General features: G+C 40.3%; 1 protein-coding gene across 1 annotated transcript in view; it reads left to right on the top strand.

Annotated features, from left to right (window-relative positions):
- Nucleotides 1–26,276, top strand: part of GAD2 (glutamate decarboxylase 2) — a 78,763-nt gene that overhangs the window by 31,631 nt on the left and 20,856 nt on the right. Inside the window, exons 9-11 of the mRNA XM_035029475.1 lie at nucleotides 16,672–16,726; nucleotides 18,565–18,681; nucleotides 20,724–20,788. Coding sequence (XP_034885366.1) covers nucleotides 16,672–16,726; nucleotides 18,565–18,681; nucleotides 20,724–20,788 — 237 coding nt within the window. The remainder of the gene's footprint in view (nucleotides 1–16,671; nucleotides 16,727–18,564; nucleotides 18,682–20,723; nucleotides 20,789–26,276) is intronic.

The raw sequence follows: 26,276 nt of genomic DNA, 5'->3' as shown, positions 1-26,276 counted from the left end.
GTATTGAATTGTATCTTTATATATTTTGGGTACCAACCCCTTATCAGATATGTCATTTGCAAATATCTTCTCCCATTCAGTAGGTTGTCTTTTTGTTTTGTTGATGGTTTCCTTTGCTGTGCAAAAGCTTTTTTATTTTGATGTAGTCCCAATAGTTTATTTTGCTTTTGTTTCTTTGTCTTAGGAGAAGTATCTAGAAAAATGGTGCTATGACCAATGTCAGAGAATTACTGCCTGTGTTCTCTTCTAGGATTTTTATGGTTTCAGGTCTCACATTTAGGTCTTTAATCCATTTTGAGTTTTGATATACATCTTTAGAGTTCTCTTTCTCTCCATATACATAATTTAATATCTCTTGAATGTAATGAATATTATATTATAAATACAAATTATACATATATTACAGTTTTTTCTGAACCTTTTGAGAATTCCTTGCAGACATCATGCCCCTTAAGACTTCAATATGCGTGGGCACCTGGGTGGCTCAGTCGGTTGAGCGACTGCCTTCGGCTCAGGTCATGATCCCAGGGTCCTGGGATCGAGTCCCACATCGGGCTCCCTGCTCTGCGGGGAGCCTGCTTCTCCCTCTCCCACTCCCCCTGCTTCTGTTCCCTCTCTTGCTGTGTCTCTCTCTGTCAAATAAATAAATAAAAAATCTTTAAAAAAAAAAAAAGACTTCAATATGCGTTTCCTAAGAACAAGGATATTCACTTACATAATCACAGTACAGTGATCAAAATCAGATCTGACAGTGACACAGGACTATTATTTAATCGATATAACTTATTCAAATTTCATCAATTGTCCCAATAATATTCTTTAGAGCTATTTTTTTTTCCCAGTCCAGGATCACACATTACACTCAGTTGTCATGTCTCTTTAGCTTCCTTTCATCTGGAACATTTCCTCATCCTTCGTCTTTCATGACTGATATTTTTGAAGAGTGTATTTATTTTGTAGAAGATTTCTTAATTTGCGTTTGTCTCATATTTCCTCATGGTTAGATTCAGGCAATGCATTTTAGGCAGGAATTCCAGGGAGGTGATCCTTGTCTTTCTCAGCCATACCTCTTCAAGACGATTATTATATGATTAGGTATGTCAACTTTGACCATTTGGTTAGGGTAGTGTCTGCCAGGTTTCTCCCCTGTAAAATGACTGTTCTCTACTTTGAGGTTTATCTTATAGGCGATGCTTTGATACTATATAAATATTCTGTTCCTCCTGAAACATTCACTCACTAGTTTAGCATCCATTGAAGATTCTGGCCTGAATTATGATGATGATGGTTGCAAAATATGATGTTCTAACTCTATCATTTCTTCTCTATTTATTCGTTCCTGTTACTCTACTACTATAAGGAAGATCTCTCCGCCTCCGTGTGTGTGTGATATATTTACCGTCAGTATGGACTCACAGGTGCTTTTAGAAATTAATTCTCTCTAGCACTCTCTCCCACTCTCTCCCCATCTTTCCATCTCTTACTCCTCCCTTCAGGGTTTCCTTTAAATTATCTAAATCACTGTAAAACCTTAGAGAAAACAAATCTGAGCAAGATACGTGATACCTGGTGGGCAGAGGACTAGAAGAGTCGCTGGCCTTCCTATATCCCATGTAACACGAGATCTCTGTTAGGTATTTTGATTAATACTTGTATACCACAAAATGAACACTTATGTTTTTGTATAAATTTTAGTTTTTTAGTTTAACATATCTCTTAGCTTTACAAATTACAGTCAGATAACATTTCCTTGTGCTTGTTAAGTACCACACTTCATCATTCAACTGATTTAAACAATTGAAAGTATAAATAATCTGGGGTCATTATACTCTCTTATTAAATTAGCTGAATTGTGGCCAGTGTGTGAAAGCTGTTAGGGAAGCTAATTAACTCTTTCAGGCCCTTGGGGAGCTGTTGAGTGCACTGTAATAGGATAGACTTCACAGAGACCCTGAATCAATTATTATTGAGCAGGACTGGGGTAAGCCCTTTGAGAGTCATATTTCCTATGGGTTAGACACAGAGAACTCATTGGTGCTAGAGGTGTATGTGCTTCATTATGTCCTATATCAGGAAGGATTATAAAATAAGAATAGCTGACCCTTAGTGAGTGTTTATTATGTGCCAGGCAGACTCCTAAGCAGTTTATACAATTGATCTAATTAATTCACTTATTAGAGACACAGAAAAGTATATCCCCTCACATTTACCTGGTGCTGACACAGTTTGTGAAGAGTTTCTATGTACATAATAGTCATAAGCAGTATGGTGAGTTCACCTTTCTGTGTTTGATTTATAACCCTGGTCGAGGGGCAGCATGTCTGCGACCACCTAGCTGGGAAGTGAAGAATTGGGGCTTGAACTCAGAAGAGAACTCCTGGTGCTTACCAGTCCAACAGGGCCCTTTGTCTTCTTTCCCCCAATTTTTTAATTGTGGTCAAATACACATAAAATTTAGCATCTTAACCATTTTTAAGTATACAGGACAGTGACATGAAGGACACTTGTGTTCTTGGGCAACCACCATCACTATCCATCTCCAAAACTCTTTTCATCTTGCAAAACGGAAACTCTATATCCATTCCACAAAAACTCCCATGGCTCTCTCTCCCCTCCCCACCCGGCAACCACTATTCTACTTTGTGTCTCTATGAATTCGACCACTCTAGGCACCTGACTCTTTTGTCTTCTTGTGATTGAGTTATTTCACTTTGCATAATGTCCTCAAGGTTCATCCATGTTGAAGCAAATGTCATCAGTTCCTTCCTTTCTAGGGTTGAATAATATTTCATTGTATGTATATACCACTTGGGTTGCTTCTACATTTTAGCTATTGTGAATAGTGCTGCTCTGGCCATGGGTGTGCAAGTATCTCTTTGAGCTTTGCTTTTTAGTCTTCTGGGTATATACTCAGAAGTGGAATTGACAGGTAACATGGTAATTCTATTTTTAATTTTTTGAGGAATTAACATACTATTTTCCGTAGTGGCTGCACTATTTGACATTTCCACTAACAGTGCCCAAGCGTTCCAATTTCTCCACGTACTTGCCAACATTTGCTACTTCCTGGGTTTTTTTTTTAAATAGTTGCCCTCCTAATGGGTGTGAGGTGGTATTTCATTGTGGTTTCGGTTTGCATCTCTCTAATGATTAGTGATGTTGAGCACATTTTCATGTGCTTATTAGCCATTTGTACATCTTTTTTGGAGAAATGTCTATCCAAGTCCTTTGCCCATCTTAAAAAATAATTTTACCTGTTTATTTTTTTTTTAAGATATGTATTTCTGGTTTTAATTTGGTCTAATTGACGAATAAAAATTGTATATATTTAAGGTGTACAATATGATGCCATGAGATACATATACATATACTGTGTACCACAATCAAGCTAATTAACATATCTATCACCTCGCACAGTTACCATTGGTGAGGGGTGGAGGGTGTGGTGAGACCTCTTAAGATCTACTCTCTTAGCCTACTTCAACTATACAAAACAATATTATTATTTAAGTCATCATGCTGTACATTAGATCCCTAGAACTTATTCATCTTATAACTGAAGTTTGTACTCTTTGAGCAATATTTCCCCATATCTCCCACCCAGTAGTTCCTGGCAATCACCATTCTACTCTCTGCTTCTATGAATTGGACTTTTTTCAATTCTATATATAAGTGAAATCATATAGCATTTGTCTTTCTGTTTCTGGCTTATTTTGCTTAGCATAATATCTGTCAGGTTCATCCATGTGGTCACAGATTCCCTTCTTTTTATGGCTGAATAATATTCCAGTGTGTGTGTGTGTGTGTGTGTATCATGCTTCTTTATCCATTCATTCGTTAATTGACTCTCAGATTGCTTCCTAATCTTGCCTATTGGGAATAATGTTGCAGTGAAGATGGGAGTATAGATACCTCTTTGCAATACTGATTTCATTTCCTTTGGATTTACCAAGGAGTGGGATTCAGGAATCATATAGGAGTTCTATTTTTAATTTTTGAGGAGCCTCCATACTCTTTTCCACAGTGGCTGCACCAGTTTACCTTCCCACCAACCATGTACAAGGGTTTTCTTTTCTCCACACCCAAACCAACATGTATTATTTCATGTCTTTTTGATAAGAGCCACCCTAACAGGTACGTAGTGATATCTCACTGTGGTTTTGCTTTGCATTCCTCTGATGGTTAGTGATGCTGAACACCTTTTCATATGCCTATTAGTTATTTGTATGTCTTCTTTGGAAAAATATCTATTCAAGTCCTTTGCCCATTTTTTAATCAGGTTATTTGGGTTTAGTTATTGAGTTGTAAGTGTTCTTTATATAATTTGGATATTAATCCTTTATCAGATATATGGTTTATAAATATTTTCTCCCATTCCATACAGTGCCTTTTCATTTTGTTGATTGTTTATTTGCTGTGCAGAAGTTTTTTAGTTTGATGTAGTCCCACTTATTTTTGCTTTTGTTGCCTTTGCTTTTGGTATTAAATCCAAAAAAATTATAGGCAAGACCGATGTCAAGGAGCTTACCACTTATGTTTTCTTCTAGGAGTTTTATGGTTTCAGGTTTTACGATCAAGTCACTAATCTGTTTTGTGTTAATTTTTGTGCTTGGTGTAAGATGGTGCTCCAGTTTCGTTTTTTTTGCATGTGGCTGTCCAGTTTTCCCAGCACCATTTATTGAAGAGCCTATCCTTTCCCCATTGCGTATTTTTGACACTTTTGTCAAAGATTATTCGACTGCACACACATGGGTTTATTTCTGGGCTCTCTATTCTGTTTCGTTGGTCTATGTGTCTATTTGTATGCCAGAACCATACAGTTTTGATTAAAATATCTTTGCAAAACAGTTTGAAATCAGGAAGTGTGATGCTTCTAGATTTGTTCTTCTTTCTCAAGATTGCTTTGGCTATTTGAGCTCTTTTGTGGTTCCATATAAATTTTTTCTATTTGGATAGTTTTTTCTATTTCTGTGAAAAATGCCATTTGAATTTTGATAGGGATTGCATTGAATAGTAGATGATTTGGGGTAGTATGGCCATTTTAACAATATTAATTCTTCCAATCCATGAACACAGGACATCTTTCCATTTATTTGTGTCTTCTTCCATCAATATCTTATCGTTTTTAGTGTACAGATATTTTATCTCCTTGGTTAAATTTATTTCTAAGTATTTGATTCTTTCTCACACTACTATAAATGGGATTGATTTTTTATGTTAATTTCATATCCTGCAACTTTATTGAATTTGTTTATTAGCTCTAACAGGTTTATTTTGTAGAGTCTTTAGGGCTTACTATATATAAGATCATGTCATCTGCAACAGAGACAATTTAACTTCTTACTTTCCAATTTGGATGTCTTTTTTTTTTTCCTCTTTCTTGTGTAATTTCTCTGGCTAGGACTTCCAGTACTATGTTGAAGTAGTAAGAGTGGGCACGCTTGCATTCTTCCTAATCTTAGAGGAAAATCTTTCAGCTTTTAGTCATTGAGTATAATGTTACTTATGGGATTGTCATATATGGCCTTCATTATGTTGAGGTAGTTTCCCTCTAACCCCAGTCTGTTGAGAATTTTTTATCATGAAAGAATGTTGAATTTTGTTAAATGTTTTTTCTGTATCTATTGAGATGATCATATGATTTCCGTCCTTCATTCTTTAATGTAGTGCATCAAATTGATTGATTTGCAGATGTTGAACCATCCTTGCATCTCAGGGATAAATCCCACTTGATTATTGTGTATTATCCTTTTAATATATTGCTGAATTTGGTTTGCTAGTATTTCGTGAGAATTTTTGCATCTATGTTCTTCAGAGATATTGGCCTGTAATTTTCTTTTCTTGTAGTGGCCTTATCTGGCTTTGGTATGAGGGTATTGCTGGTCTCATAAAATGGGTTTGGAAACGTTTCCTCCTCTTCAATTTTTTAGGAGACTTTGGGAAAGATTAGCATTAATCCTTTAAATGTTTGGTAGAATTTATTTATGAAGCCATCTGGTCCTGTCTTTGTTGGAGGTTGTTGCTTACCGCTTTCATCTCTTCACTCATTATTGGTCCCTTCAGAAATTCTATTTCTTCATGATTCAGTCTCAGTAGGTTGTATGTTTCTACAAATTTATTCACTTTTTCTACATTACCCAATTTGTTGGCATAATATTTTTAAGTAATCTCTTATGACCTTATGTATTTATATGGTATGAGTTACAATGTTTCCTTTTTCCTTTTTAATTTTATTTATTTGAGTTTTCCCTTTTGTTTCTTGGTTAGTCCAACTAAAGTTTTGTCAATTTCGTTTATATTTTTCAAAAGCCAGATGTTAATTTTGTTGATCTTTTCTGTTTTCTCCATTTATTTCTGCTCTAATCTTTATTCTTTCCTTCCTTCTGCTAATTTTGGGCTTAGTTTGTTCTTTCTTTTCTAGTTCCTTGAGATGTAAAATTAGATATTTTGAGACTCTGCTTTTTTGGTAATATAGCCATTTATCACTATAAACTTTCCTCTTAGAACTGCTTTGCTGCATCTCATAAGTTCTGTTATGCTGTATTTTCATTTTTATTTGTCTAAAGATACTTTTTATTTTTTTATTTCTTCTTTGCCCTATTGGCTGTTCAGGAGTGTGTTTCTCAGTTTCTATATATTTATGATTTTTCTAATTTTCCTCCTTTTAACTGATTTCTATTTTAATACCACTGTGTTTGTAAAAGACACTTGATATGATTTCAGTTTTCTTAAATTTGTTAAAAAATTTTTTGTGATCTAGCATATGATCTATTCTGGAGAATGTACATGTGCACTTGAGAAGAAGGTGTATCTGCTGCTGTTGGATGGAATGTTCTATCTGTGCCTCTTAGGTCCATTTTGCCATCTTTGATTTGGGTGGTTTGTTTTTGTTGTTGAATTTAAGGAGTGCTTCATATATTTGGGATGTTAGTCCTTTATCAGATTTTGCAAAAATTTATAAATACTTTGTTCCATTCTGTGGGACACTTTTTACTCTGTTGATAGTGTCTTTTAATGCACAAGAGTTTTTCATTTTTATGAAGTCCAGTTTGCCTATTTTTCCTTTTGTTGCTTGTGTTTTTGGCATTATGTCCATGAAAATATCCATTGCCAAATCCAATGTCATGAAGCTTTTGTCCTCCGTTTTCTTCTAAGAGTTTTATAGTTTTAGCTCTTACATTTAGGCCTTAACCCATTTTGGGTTAATTTTTTATATGGTGTTAGGTAAGGGATAGCCTGTTCTTTTTATAAAAAACAAACATAATATTCTCTTCTTATTTTCTTACAATTATAATATTATTTTCTTATAATATTCTTTCCAGAAGCAGCACATACTCATTGTTGAAAAACAGGAAAATAGGAGGACCTAGACATAATCTCTCATAATTCTTTGGTGCATATATTTCCAAATACATTATATATATATTTAAACATAAGACCTACTGATTAGAAACTTGTTTTTCATATAATAAAATATTATGGGCAACTTTCATGTCATTAGAAATTCTCTAATACAATTCTTAATTACTATTTAATAACCTATTATTTAGAATTTATATTACTTAAGTCTGTTGTTAGACATTTAAGCTACTTTAAATTTTTACTATTTAAAAAATTGCTAATATAAATATCAGTGTGGCTAAATATTTGCACACATACATATATTATTTTCTTAGGATAAATTCCTAAAAATAGAATTTCTGAGCCCCAGACTACGTCTGTACTAAGAGTTAGGATACTTGCTGGCATGTTGCCCTTCAGAAAAGAACCAGCCAATTTACACTTCCCCTAAGCAGTATACAGGGGTGACTGCTCACCACATTCTTACTAATCCTAGGAACTAAAACCTTAAGTGACCTGTGTCAATTTGATGAGTAGAAACATTTTTTAATTATTTATATTTTCAATTGCATTTTCAATTATTAGCAAAGTTGAGCATTTTATGCTTATCAGTCATTCATAGTTGAAAAAGAACACAAAGCCCTTTTTATCACGTATGTTGTAAATGTTTTCCAAAATGTATCATTTGCTTTTAATTTTATTTATGATATTTATAAAAATATTCTGTTTTTTGGTAGTCAGAGCTTATCATCAATTATCCATTTTCTACTTCTGGTGTCTTTTCTAGAAAGTCATCCCCAGGGGCACCTGGGTGGCTCAGTTGTTAAGCGTCTGCCTTCGGCTCAGGTCATGGTCTCAGGGTCCTGGGATCGAGCCCCGCATCGGGCTCCCTGCTCTGCGGGAAGCCTGCTTCTCCCTCTCCCTCTCCCCCTCCCCCTGCTTGTGTTCCCTCTCTCGCTGTGTCTCTCTCTGTCAAATAAATAAATAAAATCTTTAAAAAAAAAAAAAAAGAAAAAGAAAGTCATCCCCATTCTTAGTACATGGTAATATTCCACTTTCTCCTTAGAACCTTTATATTGTTATTTTAATAGTTGCTCTAACTGAAATTTATTTTGATCTGTGGTGTTTGAGAGATATGTAATTATTTTTTTTTATCCACTTAGTTTTTGCCAAATGTTGGTGTGAGATCAAACAAAATGCTTTAATCACTTTCCAGTCTTCTATTTTTATTCCACTGATTTGCTTATTTGAGCTCAATCACCATACTTTTTAATCACTACAGTGTTATAATATGTTCTACACTCTAGTAGAGAAAAATATGTCCCCTGCCCTCTTTTTAACTGAATATTCTTTTTTTTTTAAAGATTTTATTTTATTTTATTTGAGAGAGAGAGAATGAGAAAGAGAGCACATGAGAGGGGGGAGGGCCCGAGGGAGCAGCAGACTCCCTGCCGAGCAGGGAGTCCGATGCGGGACTCGATCCCAGGACTCCAGGATCATGACCTGAGCCGAAGGCAGTCGCTTAACCAACTGAGCCACCCAGGCGCCCCTAACTGAATATTCTTAATTAGTTTTTTCATCCAGTTGTACTTTAGAATTATTTTCTCAGATTCCCATTCCCCTAAAACTCCCAGTGGGGAGACTGTTGGAATTGTGTTACTTTTAGAGAGCAATTGTGTGTATTTGCAATGTTGAGTTTTCTCATCAAAGAACATGTGTCTCTCCGTTTATTCAAATCTTTTTCGCATCCTTTGGTAAAGATCTGTGTTCTTCTTCTTATTTGTTATTTGTTTACTCATTTATAGTTTCAGATACTAATTATTATTTTATCTCCTTTCCATTCTTTGTATTCTTGCAACAAATTGTACTCGGTTCCATGTTAATCTGTAATTTCCTCTGTATTATATTTTCAAACATATTCAGGATTTTTATAGCTATATTATAAGATACATTGATAAGCTTTTCTGGGCTACCTTTGACAGATTTTGCTTTTAGAAATAGCTAGTTTCTAGGGCGCCTGGGTGGCTCAGTTGGTTAAGTGACTGCCTTCGGCTCAGGTCATGATCCTGGAGTCCTGGGATCAAGTCCCGCATCGGGCTCCCTGCTCAGTGGGGAGTCTGCTTCTTCCTCTCACCCTCCCCCCTCTCGTGCTCTCTTTCTCTATCTCATTTTCTCTCAAATAAATAAATAAAATCTTAAAAAAAAAAAAAAAGAATTAGCTAGTTTCTAGAAATAAACCCAGCAGCTTCCCGTTGCCTCCTCTATAAGAGTTTAGAGGGCATTATCTGCTAATAGTCGACTTGTTAAAATTCACTATTAAAACATCAGGGCCTGTCATTTTGGGGGGTTGTTTTTGGTAACTTTTTTCCGACTTACTTCTTGATTATTGATTTTTTCAAATTTTCTATATATTCTTGAATCACTTCTTTTTTATTATGTTCATTTAACCACCATATAATACATCCTTAGTTTTTGATGTGGTGTTTAATGATTCATTAGTTGCGTATAACACCCAGTGCTCATCACAGCATGTGCCCTCCTTATTACCCATCACCCGGTTACCCCATCCCCCCACTCCCCTCCCCTCTGAAACCCTCAGTTTATTTCCCGGGGTCCATAGTCTCTCATGGTTTGTCTCCCTCTGATTTCTTCCTCTTCAGTTTTCCCTCCCTTCCCCTGTGGTCCTCTATGCTATTCCTTATGTTCCACATTGAATCATTTCTTTTAATTTCCATTTTAGTAGGGAAAAATTATCTATTTCTTCAAAAATTTTAAGATTAGCACAAAGCTCTATATAGAAATTTTTATAATACTAAAATATCTTTTTCCATAACCTCCTTTCTTATTTCAAATGTTACATTTTCTCTCTTTACTTAACTAATCAGATACTTGTTTATTCACTGATCTTTTCAATATACCAGCTTTTGAATTTAGTAATTCAGTCTACCATATAAAGTTTCTAATTCATTGAAAAATCCATTCATTCTCTCTGCCTACATTGTTTGTTTTCATTTTCCTAGCTTCTTGGATTAAATATTTAGCTATTTTCATTCTCTGTTATTTAATTTCAAAAGCATGCCAGGCTATTCATTTTTCTCTGAGAATGATTTAGGATGCTTCTCATATTTTTACATGTAGTATTCCCATGTCATTAATTTTTAATGTTCTGTAATTGCAGTTTTGATTTCCTCCCTGACTCAAAAGTTATTTAGAATAGCCGAGTATGCTTTCTTACATGGTGAATTGAACTTCTTATCATAATCCTCTTTTCTCTACCAGTATGTTCAAGAAAGAGGAGTGGCAGCTTGGGGAAGTTGAGGCAGTGATGAGAAATGACCAGCACACCTTCTTGCTTGTAGACACTTTCTATTGTCACATACTCCCCTGTGAGCTCTAATGAGGGCACCCAATGGCAGCAATCCGGAGGTTTCGTGTGAAAACAAAAGTAGCTCCTAACCACATCATGGTTGGCATCCTTGGTTGCACATCACTTGGATTGTTGTATAGTGAGTGAGAGTGTGTGTATGTGTCTGTGTGAAATAAATGCTTTTGGAGAAAGTAATTTTTTAAAAAAAATTACTAGAATTAGATACAAAAATCACCCAAACTGTCCTGCTCCCCTATCCTGGCTGTAATGCTAAGTGATCCCATTGTGCCCATTGGAAAACAAATCTAAAAAGGGAAAAATATGGTTATCTGTTAGAGTTAAAATTCTTTTTCTTTTTTTTCTTTTTTTTTTTTTTTAAAGATTTTATTTATTTATTTGACAGAGACAGAGATAGCGAGAGCGGGAACACAAGCAGCGGGAGTGGGAGAGGGAGAAGCAGGCTTCCCCCCGAGGAGGGAGCCCGATGTGGGACTCGATCCCAGGACCCTGGGATCCTGACCTGAGCCGAAGGCAGACGCTTAACGACTGAGCCACCCAGGCGCCCCTAAAATTCTTTTTCTGAATCAAACTGCGCATTAAAGGGACCGAGGAAGCTCACTGTTTCTAATTATGATAAAAATTTTTAGCAGAGGGTTTGGTTTCATAATACTAGTACTTCCTGAATGGTCTGTTTGGACTTCTGTTTGCTAGTCTATCTTCCGGGCATGTCCCAGAATAGCTTACCCACACCGGCAGCAGCCATGTGGAGACACATGGAGCCCTTTTCCCAGGAGATTTCTCTTGTAAGTTTCCCCTCTGCTCCACAATTCCTACAACAATGGTTTCCCCAGTCAGTCCGTGAAATTTTCAAGTCACCACACAGTCTGAGCAATTTGAAAATTGGCTTGGATCCATGAGTTCCCTTTATCATCCCAATATCACAATCTATGTTAAAGAAACGGTTTCACTCAGCACCGACTACTTAAAAAACAAAACCAAAAAAACTGGCAGATTTTGGTTACTCCTCTAGCATTTGGATACTACGCTAGAAGGAACAGTATCATCAAGGGATGATGGAGCAATGTGTTTTAGTAGGAAGTGATAAGTTTTTATTTTACTAAACAGGGCTAATAGCCAATAGAATCGGGATCAAGGAGCTCCTCACTTTGAAGGGTTTCAAAAAACCCTAGTGTTAATTTTACATACATCATTGCAGCTCTAGAACGCAACCTTTCAGATAGGCAGGTGTTTTGTTTGAACCCCATAAATGCTTTGGAAGACATCTCTTGTGCGGTGCTAAGAACCTGCCTTCTGGTATCAGACAGCTCTGGGTTTGCCGTCAGCCTCCTACTAGCTGTGTGACATCTGGCGAGTCACTCATCGCTAGAACCGCAGCTGGTAGTGACCATAGTCAGACTACCTCATATGTACTCATATGTAAACGCATAGGTAGAGTTTTATACTCAGTGCTTTATAGTGTCTTCCATTTATTATCTCATTTAATCCTCATGGAAACCTCGTGAGGGAAGTACTGTTGTCATCACTTTAGGAATGAGCAAAAGGAAGAACTGAATTCTTCAAGGACACACAATGAGCACAGGACCTGGGGCAAGAACCTGAAGATTCTGTCTCCACGTTCCGAGTTCTAGCCCCATTCACCTGCCTCCCTGAGCCTCAGTTTCCTTGTCTGCAAGGTCAGAACAATAGTAAGCCTTGTAGAGTTGGCAGGAGGCTCAGAGATCGTGGAGTGCTTCTGAAGCTGGCGATTCATTATCACTGCCAGCACTGTTGCTCTTAGCAATGATTCTCATGTCAATCAGTTTCTAACAGGAAGGAGTCACACATCCAATCTTCCTTGCACATCTATCTCTGCGAACAGAGACAAGCTCTACTCACTTAAGAAAAGCTGGTAGATTTCCTACAGTTTCATCAGGGCCAATGAGCAGGGTCACCAGTGACTCAGGCACCTGCTTTGTGACCATTTGGATGCCTGCCTAGAGGTATAAACTCTCTAGGAAACATTCTCTTGTTGGTAAGCTCGCTTTCTCCTTCATGAATCTGGGCCCAAAATCCACTGTGTCTTTAGCTTCTTCCCACAAAGAGGAGATTTTCCTGCTGGCAGCTCTAGCTGCCATTGTGGGATTTTGCCCAGGAAATTTTGTGAAGTTATCTGACCCTATAGAATTATATAAATTTTTAAAGACTGTCGGGGTGCCTGGGTGGCTCAGTCGTCAAGCGTCTGCCTTCAGCTCAGGTCATGATCCCAGGGTCCTGGGATCGAGCCCCGCGTCGGGCTCCCTGCTCCGCGGGAAACCTGCTTCTCCCTCTCCCACTCCCCCTGCTTGTGTTCCCTCTCTCACTGTGTCTCTCTCTCTTAAATAAATAAATAAATAAATAAATAAATAAATAAATAAATAAATAAATAAAGACTGTTGCAAAATCAGGAATCTCAACACAAGGCAGCCACATCCAAAGCAGCAATCTGATTCAACAATCCCCACTTCAATGGCAGCCCTTTCGTAAACATGAACAGCTACCAGAGACCAGCATTAAAAGCATCAGTCACTACTTAATTGTGTCCTTAAAGGCAGGGACGTGTAAACAAAGACATACATTTTTTGCTATGGAGATACTTTGAGGCCAGACCTACAGAATGCGACAGCTGCCATCCAAAGTCTCTGCACCAAGAGGTGTTTGTCTGGAAAATCCAGGCCTGGCCAGACAGCTTCCAGTCCTCAGAGGACCCTGCTGGTTGTCACCCAGATGTTCTCTCATCCCACAACACATAGACCAGCAGGGGACGCAGGATCCATATCTGGAGCTCCTTCTGCTCCCCGCCCTACAGCCATGATGGCTCAAAACCATGGGTCATGTGAATGGTACTTGGCTAGTCTGTCACGCGATTGTTTAAATGCCTACCAGGCTAAAATTTCCATTTCTAAAGCAGTGTTTCCCAACATGTGCATCCAGATCAGAATTATCTGGGGTGTTTGTTAGAAATGCAGATTCCTGTGCATGTCTTATCTATTTTCCTGTGTGATTTTTTGTTTCTCTTGTTAGCATGGAAGCCCTGAAGAGTAGAAACTGGTCTGTTTCCCCCGGTACCCCAGTACCCCCTACAGTGTGTGACACATCGAGAGTAAGCGCTCAATACATCTTTGTGGAAGAAATTAATTCCCAGGCCCCATAATCGACCTCCTGAATCAAAATCCCTAAGAGCGGGGCCGAGAAATCTGCATTTTAAAGGCACACACAAGTGATTTTTTTATGCACACTAAATTTTAAGAACCATTGTTCTAAAGTAATTCAGCGAATTCTAAGATAAACAGAAAGATGAAAAGTTTTGTCTCCAGAGGCCCCGATACTATATCATCTGTGAGTTAAACTTCTCTGTTCTGCTCACATACCTCCAACAAATGTTGATCGGCCACCTTCAGGTTCTGGGTCCCTAAGTGGATAAAACAGGTATCTTAGGCAGAGGGCCTAAGAAAGGCTGCAACCTGCCCAGTCAAGAGCCACAACCATCACTTTCTGCCTGAACTGGGTTATTTGACGAGCCCGCCCCAAAACTCCGATCGAGAAATGCAACACACTGTTCATTACTGCTTTCTCAGCATGCTTGAATGACACCTCTGATCCAGGAAAGTCAGATATTATCTGCAAGGATCTATCTTATCGTAAAAGACTCCAGTCTTCCTAAATAGGTTTCCTATCTGTTTGGCCTTTCGAGGAAGTTTAGTGTTTTATTTCCAGTTACAATCAACCTTTTGCCAACATTTGATCTTGGGCAGTCACTTCGCTTCTCCTGGCCTGCTTCCTCATTTGAAAAATGAGACAATTAGACTAGAAACAGGTCTTCAGCCCCTTCCAATTATAATGTACCCTAATCTGTGACTTCTTGGTGACACCTTACTGCCTCATGCTTAACATCCAGGTGTGATTAGACAAGTGAATCACAGCTGTCAAACTTGTCCAACCAAAACTCTCCAAAGGAGAGGAAAGTCTTTTACTCTCCTTTGGTATGTGGAAGACTAGGGAAAATTTGGGATTTGCAAACTGTTTCTGAGAATTCTTTCTCAGTTTCCATGTTTACCTAGAAAAATACAATGGCAACTTTAATGTGCTGAAAACTATGTAAAAGACAACTATGATACCCAAATTTATTCTGAATCTGCACAAATTTTTGTTTCTATCAGTGCTGAAGCAAGGTGTTTGAGCATAGCCTGATCTAGAGAGATGGAAAATCACTGCTTCGTGGGATGCCCCCCCCCCTTACCCCAGCTGAGCTGTGAAGTGTAGGGAGAGATGTAGGGAGTGAGCTCCTTGTCCCCGCCTCACCCCCTGCTTTCCGTTCCCTCTGTCCCTCCTTCAGAAGCCCCATCTCACCCAAGTTCCCCAGAGGTGGGGGCTCTGACCCGGAATTGTACCCTCAGCACCAAATGTACGTTCACTGTCTTTTGTTCCAACCCAGCCTGACTAATCACTGGTAACTTGTCTATGATTGTTGCCAGATAATTGCATTTTAACTGCCTTCCTTTGGAAAACAGCTTCACATAAATTAGTGGTTCTTAAGGCGTTCAGGCCTAATGCCTGCTTTTTATGCCAACTAGTTTGCACTGCTTCCTTTATGAGCCTGAGATGAAAATCGCAGAAAATAAAACTTAACTACATAATGCCCAAATTATTTTTTATAAAATGGGTGTTAGGAAAGTAACTTATAATAAAATAACATATTTCAGTATGTAAAGCTTAGAAGATGTAATGAAGTGCCTCAAGTCACAGGGACAGCCAGGAATGGATTATCGACCTAGCAACAAATACCAACCCCCCCCAACTCACTGCTCCCTAAACGCCAATAGGGTTTCCCAGCCATTTATTGTGACAACCTCCTGCCCATAATTTATTTTTCCAAATTGCCTTTTAAAAACCTAGATTGATGACCCCGATGTGAAAAGTTAAGCCAGTTTAGCAACCTCAAGAGAGCTATTTTGGCTTAAAGAATTTTTTACTACTTCTGGCACCATGCAACTACTCTGTCCTTTCCCTATTTTTTCCCCCAAAGTCTTGGGAGAAGGATGTCATAATACATAACAATCTCAACAATACAAGTTAACATTTATGAAATGCTTCCCACATGCCGAGCACTTTTTAAATAATTTTGCATTTATTAACTCATTTAAACCTCATAACTCCATAAGTAATATTACTATCACTCTGTTCCAGGGACAGTAATGAGAGGCACAGAGAAATCAAGTCATTTGACTAAGATGACACATCTAGCTACATCCAGCTTCTTGTCGAAATCAACTCCTTTGACTATTATAATAATGCGGTTTTGTAATTAGCAAAGCACTATCTGTGTTTTTATTTTAGGAAAGAAACATTTCAGGAAGGAAAGAAAGGATGTTTCTTTTTCCAAAGTCCATGTATCTAAATATTTGAAATTTGAGCCCATGTTTTCCTGGCCAGCTTTATGCTTTTAGCACTTAGAATGTAATTAGGTATTTTTTTATTTAATATTTTCATTCAATTGTTTCAGAATGGATTTCTCTTCTTGGCATGTCATCTATATGTGAAATTGCAGCTCCCTTCATTTGAAGATTGGGAACACAGATCTCTTTTCTGCACTCACTTTTCATTGCCAAGTGGCTCGCGCCAAAGCAGGCTTGTTTTAACCGAGTTAAGAGGATGACCCAAAAAGTGGGTTCTGTGCGGCATGGAGTGACATGTGCCTGTTCTAACAGCACAGTGTGCTCAGGAGTCTCCTCAATGTGTCAGAAATTATATCCTGCATCCTTCAGGGAGGAACTGCATTTCTTCCTGGAAACAGGCATCGAGTTGTTTTAACTGATCATGATTATCCACTGTGTAGGGTTGAACTTTTACCCTGATATGGCTGCTTGTAAAGACAACAAAGTAAACTATTTGAAGCAAACCTATAATGTGTGTATTTTTCCTTTCAGGGGGAAAATGATCCCATCTGATCTTGAAAGAAGGATCCTTGAAGCCAAACAAAAAGTAAGTTTTTGTAGGGAGCTTTATTCAACCCATAACAAGCGAAGGGTACATATTTCTGTTTCCATCCAGTGGAGAACACACTTTAGTTTTGGTTTTTCTGTTTGTTTGGGGGGGATGTTGGGGGGCATAGGGAAAGGGAGAGGGAGAATCCCAAGCAAGCTCCACGCCCAGTGCAGAGCCCAACACAGGGCTCGATCTCACAACCCTGAGATCATGATCTGAACCACAATCAAGAGTCAGACACTTAGCCACCCAGGTGCCGCCACCTTGGTTTTGTTTTGAAAAGAAGACCCAGTTCTCAACCTCCCAGCTTTACTGAGAATATGGGATTTTTGCACCCAGTCATTATTTATTTCTCTGAGTTGTAGCCTCTGCTTTGGAAAGATCTAAATTGCTGTTTAAATAATACACACTGTGATAATATACACGGTGATGTTGGAGGAATTTCTAAAGCTTTACTATGTGCTAAGAGTTGGCATGAAACAGACATACAGTTGAAAGATCATTTTCACAAGTGGAAAATATCACAACACCAATGCAGCATGAGTTACTGTGGTGTGGTTACTTGAAAGGGGCCAATTTTTCCCGCCTAGGAATATGGTTATGATTGGCTCTCCAAGCATCTTCTTCTTTGGCATGCAATTTAGAAGTCTTAGAAGCAGCAAGTTCTGGAGACCAGCAACAGATTCCCACAAAGCTCTAGAAAGTCATTTCTTTTTTTTTTTTTTTTTTAAGATTTTATTTATTTATTTGACAGAGAGAGACACAGCGAGAGAGGGAACACAAGCAGGGGGAGTGGGAGAGGGAGAAGCAGGCTTCCCGCTGAGCAGGGAGCCCGACGCGGGGCTCGATCCCAGGACACTGGGATCATGACCTGCACCGAAGGCAGACGCCTAACGACTGAGCCACCCAGGCGCCCCTAGAAAGTCATTTCTAACCCCACAAACCAGAGAGCTGGTTTGTAGAACTCCCTTAGTGTAACTTTTAGTGGATAGGACCCACGGTTCCTAGTTCAACGAGAAGAACGGGTGCGTTTTATTATTATCAATTTAGGAAAACATTATTTCTTTTCTTCTGCCTTTTCTATTTTTCTGCAAAGTGGCAGCAGGAGGTTCCCCTTGTTCCTGTGCTCCAACTACTTCTAGTAGCATAAACCCCAAGATTAAACCTTTGCTGCCACCTAAAGACGGACTCTGACAGCCTGTCACATCATGGCTCTGTTCATTCTGTTCGAGGCATTCTTCTTTCTACCTTCCAGCAATTTTCATTTAGCCAGCGCCAGGCAGACTGAGGACTACTTAGACAGATAACGGTCATGGCTTATTGTCTAATCCCACATGAACCCTTCCCTCTAAGACACCAAATAAATGATCTCAGGATTTTCTAAATAGGAATAATGGGCCGGTTGTATTTCCTTCTTTGTTCTTTTGCCTGCTCAATCTAGGGGACTGTTATGTAAAAGGAAGACTGGAACGTGAGCAAAAAGGAAGACTAGAGAGTGAACAAAGTGGGGTAGAATATCTACCTGGAATATATAAATGGCTTGGGGGCACCATAAAACTTCCTCACCTCTGGGTGCAGTGTGGCCTCTCCTGAGAACCAAGTGTCTGTTCTCCTAAGGCAAATGGCAGGTCCAACAGAATGTCCTGGAGAACTCAGATCCTGGAGAGTGAATACCTTCCCAGGCTCCAAGGGGTCAACACTCCCTTTGATGGTTCCAAAACTGGAGAAGTGTATGACAGAGGGAGAATATCCACTGTTTTTATCAGCTCAAAAAAAAAAAAAAAAAATCTGTGATGCCCTGTTTGACATTATCTGGGGCTTTCTCGTTTGTGTAGGGATTTGTTCCTTTCCTTGTGAGCGCCACAGCTGGGACCACCGTGTATGGAGCATTTGACCCCCTCTTGGCAGTTGCTGACATTTGCAAAAAGTACAAGATCTGGATGCATGTGGATGTGAGTATCCCATAGGGACGGCCACTAAAATATCCTTGCACATTTATTCATTTGGGGCTCATGGAATGAAATGTTCTCTCTCCCTCTCTCTTTTTTTTTCCTTTGGGAGCCTATTTTCAGAATGGGGAGATTTAAGCTTTTGAAGAGTGCAGAGACAAAGTAGCCCACAACTCACCCAGTACCCAACATTGACTGGAGGAAGTCAGAGGCTGACCTGCCTTAATGTCCCCAACATGATAATATTCAAATTATTTCTATGACCAGTACCCAAGCTGAGCACTTAGCTCTTGATTCATCAGCCTATAACGTCCTTGGAGGAATGTAGCCTACACACATGCAGGTTGTACTTCCCTAGGAGAATGATCAAAAAGGCAAAAAAGAGTTACATTTACATAGGAAACCCAGAGGATAAAAAAACAAACAAACAAAAAAACACAGAAAAACAAAACCCTCAAGCTCAAGTCAGGTATTTGTATATTTGGAGAGGAAAGCACACTCTGGCAGCTTGCTAGGAAGTATGGGCCACCAAATTTCCAATTTCTTAGCTGGGCCAGCTAAGAAGATAAATTATAGTTCAAATGTTTTTGACTCCAGACCTAGTCGCACTAAAATGAAGATGTGCCCACCAAAACATTTTCAAATGAAAAAAAAAAAAAAAAGTCAAGATTTAGAAGGACAAAGTGAAGAAATTTAAGCATAGGCCAGTATTACTCAAAGTGCGGTTCAAAGATCAGCTGTTATCTACAAACTGTTAGTTACTAATCCACTATTACTAAGGCTGAACCAGGTAGATTTCCATGATCCCAGTGTTACCCTGCATAGTGGTTACCAGTCTTCTTTTCCTTCCCTGATTCACAGTGTGAGTTGTTCATTAGGCTACCAGAGACCCCATCTGTTTTACAAATGAAGACACTAAGTTGAACAATTCAAGTACCATCATGACCTGGGTCTCGGAGCTGGAGAGCCTATTAAAGCTTGTTAGCTGAAACCGGAAGAGGATTATCCTGACAACTTTAAAAATAACAGTGTCTGTGCGTCCTGAGCCAGCAGGTGCTACGGTCTCTCCTCTAGGATTTCTACTTAAAACAGAGCAGGGAGATCTTTTAACCAATTGTATTTGTTTTCTTTGAAACTTACCAAGTGTATCACTTATTATCTTAAATGTTTATACTCTTTATAATTAAATTAGAGAAAATCTTAAAATATTACACATTTGGAAAATCGGATAATTTTTCAAAGTGTAAAAAAACTGAAATTACAACAAACTAAAAAAAAAAGGCAATTATACCCTAACAGGTTTTTTTTTTCTTTAAAATTATCCTAGGATTATTTTTACCCACAAAGAATGCCAACATTTTCCAATGAATCTCCACCTTAACATCTTCTTTTTAAAGGAGATGACTGCATCACTACACTAATTCAAATCTTCAAACTTGAGTACGAGTTTTTAAGAGGCATGTTCTAGTCGCTCAACAAACTGGCACAAATTCTTCCTGCTTGTTTTCCGCTTTCTTTCTTTCTTTCTCTTTTTTCTTGACAGGGAAATTATCTTATCCTAAAATACATATTAGTGAAATAGGATTATGAAGCTGCTTCTTCCTTCTGGAATCATCCAGACTTGCCAAAGGAGTTTTCCTTACAATTCAGAAGCTGCTTAATGAGTCCCCTAGCCCATCCTCTGTACTTCCAACAGGGCAGACAACAGGGTTTCTTGTTCTGAGATCACGAGCTTTACTAGGACTATGAGTGGTGGTGATGCGTTGGGGGAAAGGATCTTTCCTTTGTGCAGACACAAGAAATGTGCCCCCAGTTTGGCTCCTTACACTAGTCTAAATGTGGGATGGAACCTGAAACCTTAGAATAGCTTCCAATTTAAACTTTGAAAGTCTAGTGCCAGAAGGTGACCAGCCCCCTGTCGCCTGAGCCTGAGGAGATGACTTTCACCCCACGAGACTCTCGCTATTCTGGAAGACACCAAACTTTAGAACTCTAGGCAATGAAAGACCTGTTACCCTGTTCCTTATATGATCTTCCTTTTGCAGGCAGCTTGGGGTGGGGGATTACTGATGTCCCAGAAGCACAAATGGAAACTGAGCGGCGTGGAGAGGTACACCCACTTTTCTTGCTAACGATGTAAAGTGTGAAAGCTAAATGTGAAAAGCAAGTTACATACAATTTCCAAACACCCTTGAGACACAGGTGAACCCATTCTCTGCAGTGTTTGTGTGCCTTGATCTGTGTGGTCATAGACCCATGAACATTACGTGTAAATAACAAAAAGACATCAAATCCTCTATCCGGTAGCCCAGGCAGAATGTTTCTCAAATAAATAGAGATTCCTAACTGGAGTCCGTGGTTGACCAGAGGGCTCAGCAATGACCTTCCTACAATCTCTGAACCAACTACCCAAATTATTTAAAACCTGTTGACAGGTCATAATTTTCTAGGGAGAAGATCTGTAGCTTTCATATTCCACAAAAGGATAATATCCACTGCTATAAGCAAACCAACAAATAACTTTGCACCTTGTAATTTATCAGTGTTGAAAGCATGGGTTTGAGGTTTAATACGGCCAGCTGAAAGCAAGACATACTTGTGAGAACCTCATCTCATGGTTTCATTCCCATGATAACTTTCTTTTTTTACATAGCTCTGATGGATGCAGCAAAGCACCTTTTTTTTCAGTGACTAAGCAGTAGATGGTTGAGAAAAGCCTCCAAACCCAAAGGAGGTGATATTTGATTAGCATAAAACATATTCAGGTCTGAAGAAAAAAGGGGAAAAAAATTATAGAATGCAAAATCAGCCTCGGGCTTTGCTGACTGTGCACAGAGGAAGCTCAGCGTCCCCATTCTCCCATTACACCATGGCAGGTCAACAGCAGAGGTGAGCTCTGATACACCAGGCAACTAACTGAGAAAGCCTGAGTTGGTCTGAGGCTGCCAAGGGCCCACCATGCCCTGCCCAGTAGCCAGATGCTGCCCAGGAAGAGTCTCCCACTGGCTTTGCCTCCAGATATCTTGGCACAGTTTCTGCTCCGGGATGAGGAGTGAGGCCGATGGAGCGTGGGAGCATCTGTCGGCGTTGGCTATGGGGCCAAGCCAAGAAGGATGCCCCCGGCGTGCTCCGTGATGCCCAGGCCCGCTCACACACAGAGAACCCGAGGGGCACGGATCACAGAGGCAGAGTCAGGGGCACACTGCCTCATTTGTGGAAGACTCAAGAGACCCGCTGAGGCCCAAGTCAGCAGGGTAGCCGTCCGTGAGTCTGCCAGCTGGGGTCAGCGGCTGGCGGGTATCGCCGCCCGGGCTCTGATGACAGGTTCCCACTTAGCTCCAGTCCTCTGGGGCTTCTCCCATGCCCAATTCCTTTTTGCCGTGAAGATCTCTATGGAACCAGACGCTTAAGGAGAAGGCAATGCACTACACAGGGAGAGATGATGGGGAAAAAAAAAAAAAAAAGAACGGCTTGGAAGGTGCCTGCTTGGATGATCAGAACAAGAACGAATTCTCGTGCTTTCAAGAGAGAGGCGGCCTGTACACAGTACCTTCTCTTCTTTAGTTTCTTTCTGACTGGCACAAAATGTAAGTGTCTATTATTGTACTTTTAATGCCATCTGGGACTCCGATTGCCAAAAGCCAGGGAGCGTCCTCTACCAGTGATGACTTAAAAGCTCACTAAATTACCTACCCTGAGCCTTAGAAAAATAAACACCCACACACTTTTGTACTAAAGACTGTTATTTCAGAGCAAAACTTAGAACATTCACCGTGGAACATAGTCTCCTCCAATTGCCGCAGTTCTGAAACCGTATTGTACCTAAATCTATAAAGTGGAAGAGCCAAAGATGAAGTCCCCAAAAAAGAGGGACTACCACCTCTGTACCCGAGAGTATCCGTCTTGCTGACTTATTAGCAAAAGGCACATCGTCTTTGGTGAATAAGCTCATAGAGCCAGTGGAAACCCCTGGGCATAATGGGCATGGACATAAGTTTAGGGACAAAAATTTGCCCCACTTGGGGGCACACGTGTTCCCAAGGATTCACTCTAAAACAGAGGAAATCCATGGTCAATTCTTGTCCCCAGATCAAGAGGTTTCCCCGTGGTCACAGGGTCCCCAGAGTGCCCTCTTCACAACAAAATGGCACAAGTCACCAGAGCCTACCTGGCACTCCCTTTGAGTACCTACCAAACTCTCAAAAAGCAGCGTTCTTCTTGCTAATGCTGTCAAATTTTCTAGAGACGGCGTAGCTGAGAGGGTGTGCCCAGAGCCCTAACGCTCCCAAGTACGCTTCTGGGCATTGTAAACTGTCTTCTTTAATCCCTCCCACAGCAGGCTGCTGTTTGCCTGTAATCTCCCTTTGCGGTGGCCCCCTCTCAAGGCTTTCGGGCCCGGCTGAAGGTCCTGGCCCTGCTTCTGCCATGTTACCAATCACTGCCCGCACTCCTGTCCCGAGAGCCGGCGGTTTAGAAATTCAGCTCAGTAGTGACTGAACCTCTGCCATATGCAAGGCGCAGCACCAGGCCCAGTGAGGGCACAAAGACGAATATGGTGTGAAGCCTATTTTCAAAGGGCTTAGAATCTGGTAGGGAAGAGTGGCAGTCAATGATGGGTTAAACTTCAAGGCAGAGAAAGTAAAGGCTCAAGAGACAGACAAGAGAGCTGACTGGCAAGCGCAGAGAAAGGGATGATTCCTGCTAAACGGGGTTATTCACGGAAGCCTTCGCGCAGGGGTGGGCATTGGGGCTGTGTCAGGCGGAAGTGGAAGATGGACATTCAAGGTGAAGAGCAAGGGCACGGAGGTTTGAAAGGGTCCTTGGAGGAAGTCCAGATAAGTTTGGATGGAGACTGAGAGGGACTCACGGCAGTGAGTAGGGAGCTCATGGAGTGTCCACAAGTCCTGCCCGGGGAGTCTCAGTGGAGGGCCTGCCCACAGGACCAAGTCAGGATCAACATAAATCCCTGAGCTGAGAATCCCTGCTCTCAGAGCCATTATTTTGCATGGAGAGCATTATATTTCTCAGATTGGGAGGGGGGGTGAAAGCCCCTGCATTAGCAGCCATGGGGAGGGGGCAGGGGGGCAGTGAGGAGACGAGTCATATGATCTCACCTGCCCTTTGGAGAGACAGCTCTGGATTTGGGAGGAGATGGAGGCCAGGGACCCAGTAGAAGCCACTGAGCTCTCGAGAATGTCCAGGTGAGGGGTAGCGGTGATGGCAGAAGCTAAGGGTGAAAACCCGGGCGGTAGCGGCTGGGAGGGAAATAAGTGGATGAACCCAGCCATGTGGCTTCCATGCAACAGGACGAACCACCACAGAGACCTGCTTGTCTACGGGACCACATGTAATTTAAAGAACCAGTGCTTCTGTTGACTTCCCTTGCTTCTGAAAAACTTTGTGTATATATATAGATAAGTCATGCTCTAATTACATGAAGACCACTGTATATTACAGAATGCTTAAACACTCTTTGTATATAACACTTTCTTTTGCCTTATTTTCCAATACTTTAAGAAATTCCACACTCTCTGCCTTGACAGACTTTACAGTCTTATATAATATGTTGAAAAGTACGGGGGACATTTTTTTGTAGATATCTTTGACCAAGCTAGCATTAGCTTGTTGTACTCTAGGAAGCATCTTCCTCAAAAGTTACAAGCACCAAGTACCACAGAATAAAGCACTTCATACAAAGTTTTAAAAAAAAGCTAGAGCTGCAAGGGGTGATATCGGGAGAGCAGAAAGAAGACAATGATACTAACACCTGAGGTTTGAGAGCTAGATGTGCGGGAGGAGGACAGTGTGAGGCACTGAGGCACAGAACACACATGAAAGAACAGATCTGGAAGGATGAGGAGGGGCACGTTAATGAGTTCATGTGGGGTCTGCTGAGTTTGAGGTACAAGTGAGGGCACAAGGACATATCTTAAAACAGCCCTCAGGGAGTCAGTTTTCTCTAACTTACAATAAATCACAGAAGGTTCATGACTGAACCTCAGAGCAAAAGATTTTGAAATGAACCTGAGGCTGTTTTTCATAAATTGCCAACATTTCTCAAACAAACTAAGGGCATGTCATTGAATCACTCTGTGCAGCTTTTTGCCATCTTTATGAGGCAGCCCTTCTGCGAGAGAGGCAGGACAAGGAACTCAGTGACGGGTAGTCGTGGGCCTCGACAGCATCTACTCTAAAAATTTAGACAAGTTGGCCACAGCATCGAAACAAACACCTCCAGTCAGAGAAATGAACAGTTATTCTCTCCTCCATCAAGTGTCATTACCGACAAAGCTGAGTTTCATCAGGATTAGGCATGGAGCTGTAGAATATTCTAGAAGCAGTGTATATGTGCTCAAAGTTCCACAGTGTGTAAATGATAGAATTGAAATCAATAGTAGGAGCCAAACTTGTTTAATGCTTACTGTGTATCAGAAGATGAGCTGGCCTATTTACTGATTCAGATGAGATCCGCAGGCCAGAAAACCTTCTCTGACTGGCCAACTGATGCCCACCACTCATCAGATAGAAGAATGGGATGTTTCCCAGCTTCTCATTTCTTCCCAAGGTTCTTGGGCTTGGGAAGCAACTCGAGTGCTGGGAGCAGGTGAGCCCAAGTCTGTTGTTCAGCCAGAGGAGGGCCAGCGATCTGCAGGACTCTGGAGCCAGCTGCCATGGGTAGCTCTACTTTCCCTCCTCCTGTGAGTCTGTTTATACCAAGGTCACATTCATGATTCTCATCCCCAAGGACCCCTTAGGCTCTCAGAAGACATGCACAGGGGCTCACCTTGCCTGATAAACCCGTGAAGTGAGCGATGGGAACTCACTCATGGAGGGGACACTTGCTTTCCCTGGGAGCCAAAGGAGGAGCTGGTTGGAGCAGTTCAGCGGGAGTGAGAGAGAGAAGTTGAATGAAGTTGAGGAAGTCTGCAGAGAAAATAACACTTGATCTGGGACTTAAAGAATAAGTAAGATTTAGCCAAGTGGAGCAAAGAGAGATGACATTCCAGGAAGAAGAAATAACATTAAGAGACCCAGGAGCATGAGAATAGAATTTTCTGAGAATAAAAAATAATCTGGTGTGGGGCACCTGGGTGGCTCAGTCGTTAAGCGTCTGCCTTCAGCTCAGGTCATGATCCCATGGTCCTGGGATCGAGCCCCACATCGGGCTCCCTACTCTGCAGGAAGCCTACTTCTCACTCTCCCACTCCCCCTGCTTGTGTTCCCTCTCTCGCTGTCTCTCTCTCTGTGTCAAATAAAATCTTTAAAAAAAAATAATAATAATCTGGTGTGATGAAAATGGTGTCATGAAAAATGAAAATGGGTATGGGATAGAGCAAGGACATAAGACTGAATACATGGCCTGTGCTCGCCCTTGATGGCATTATTATTATTATTATTATTATTATTATTATTATTATTATTATAAGAATCTGACCCAGAATTATGGTTTAGACTTTTCAAATAGCATAAATCCCTGACAATATCTATTACTGATAGGAGAGCATTGTATTTCTCAAGTGTGTTGGGACAAAATAGATTGAAAACTGCTATAGGAACCATAGCATATCCCACCTGTGGTCTAGAAGGACGTGTCTGGG

This window comes from Mirounga leonina, unplaced genomic scaffold, assembly GCF_011800145.1.
Source record: "Mirounga leonina isolate KUSES-001 unplaced genomic scaffold, KU_Mleo_1.0 Mir_242, whole genome shotgun sequence".
NCBI classification, from domain to species: Eukaryota; Metazoa; Chordata; class Mammalia; order Carnivora; family Phocidae; genus Mirounga; species Mirounga leonina.
Note: the sequence above shows the minus strand (reverse complement) of the source record. Positions and strands in the feature narration are given on the sequence as shown.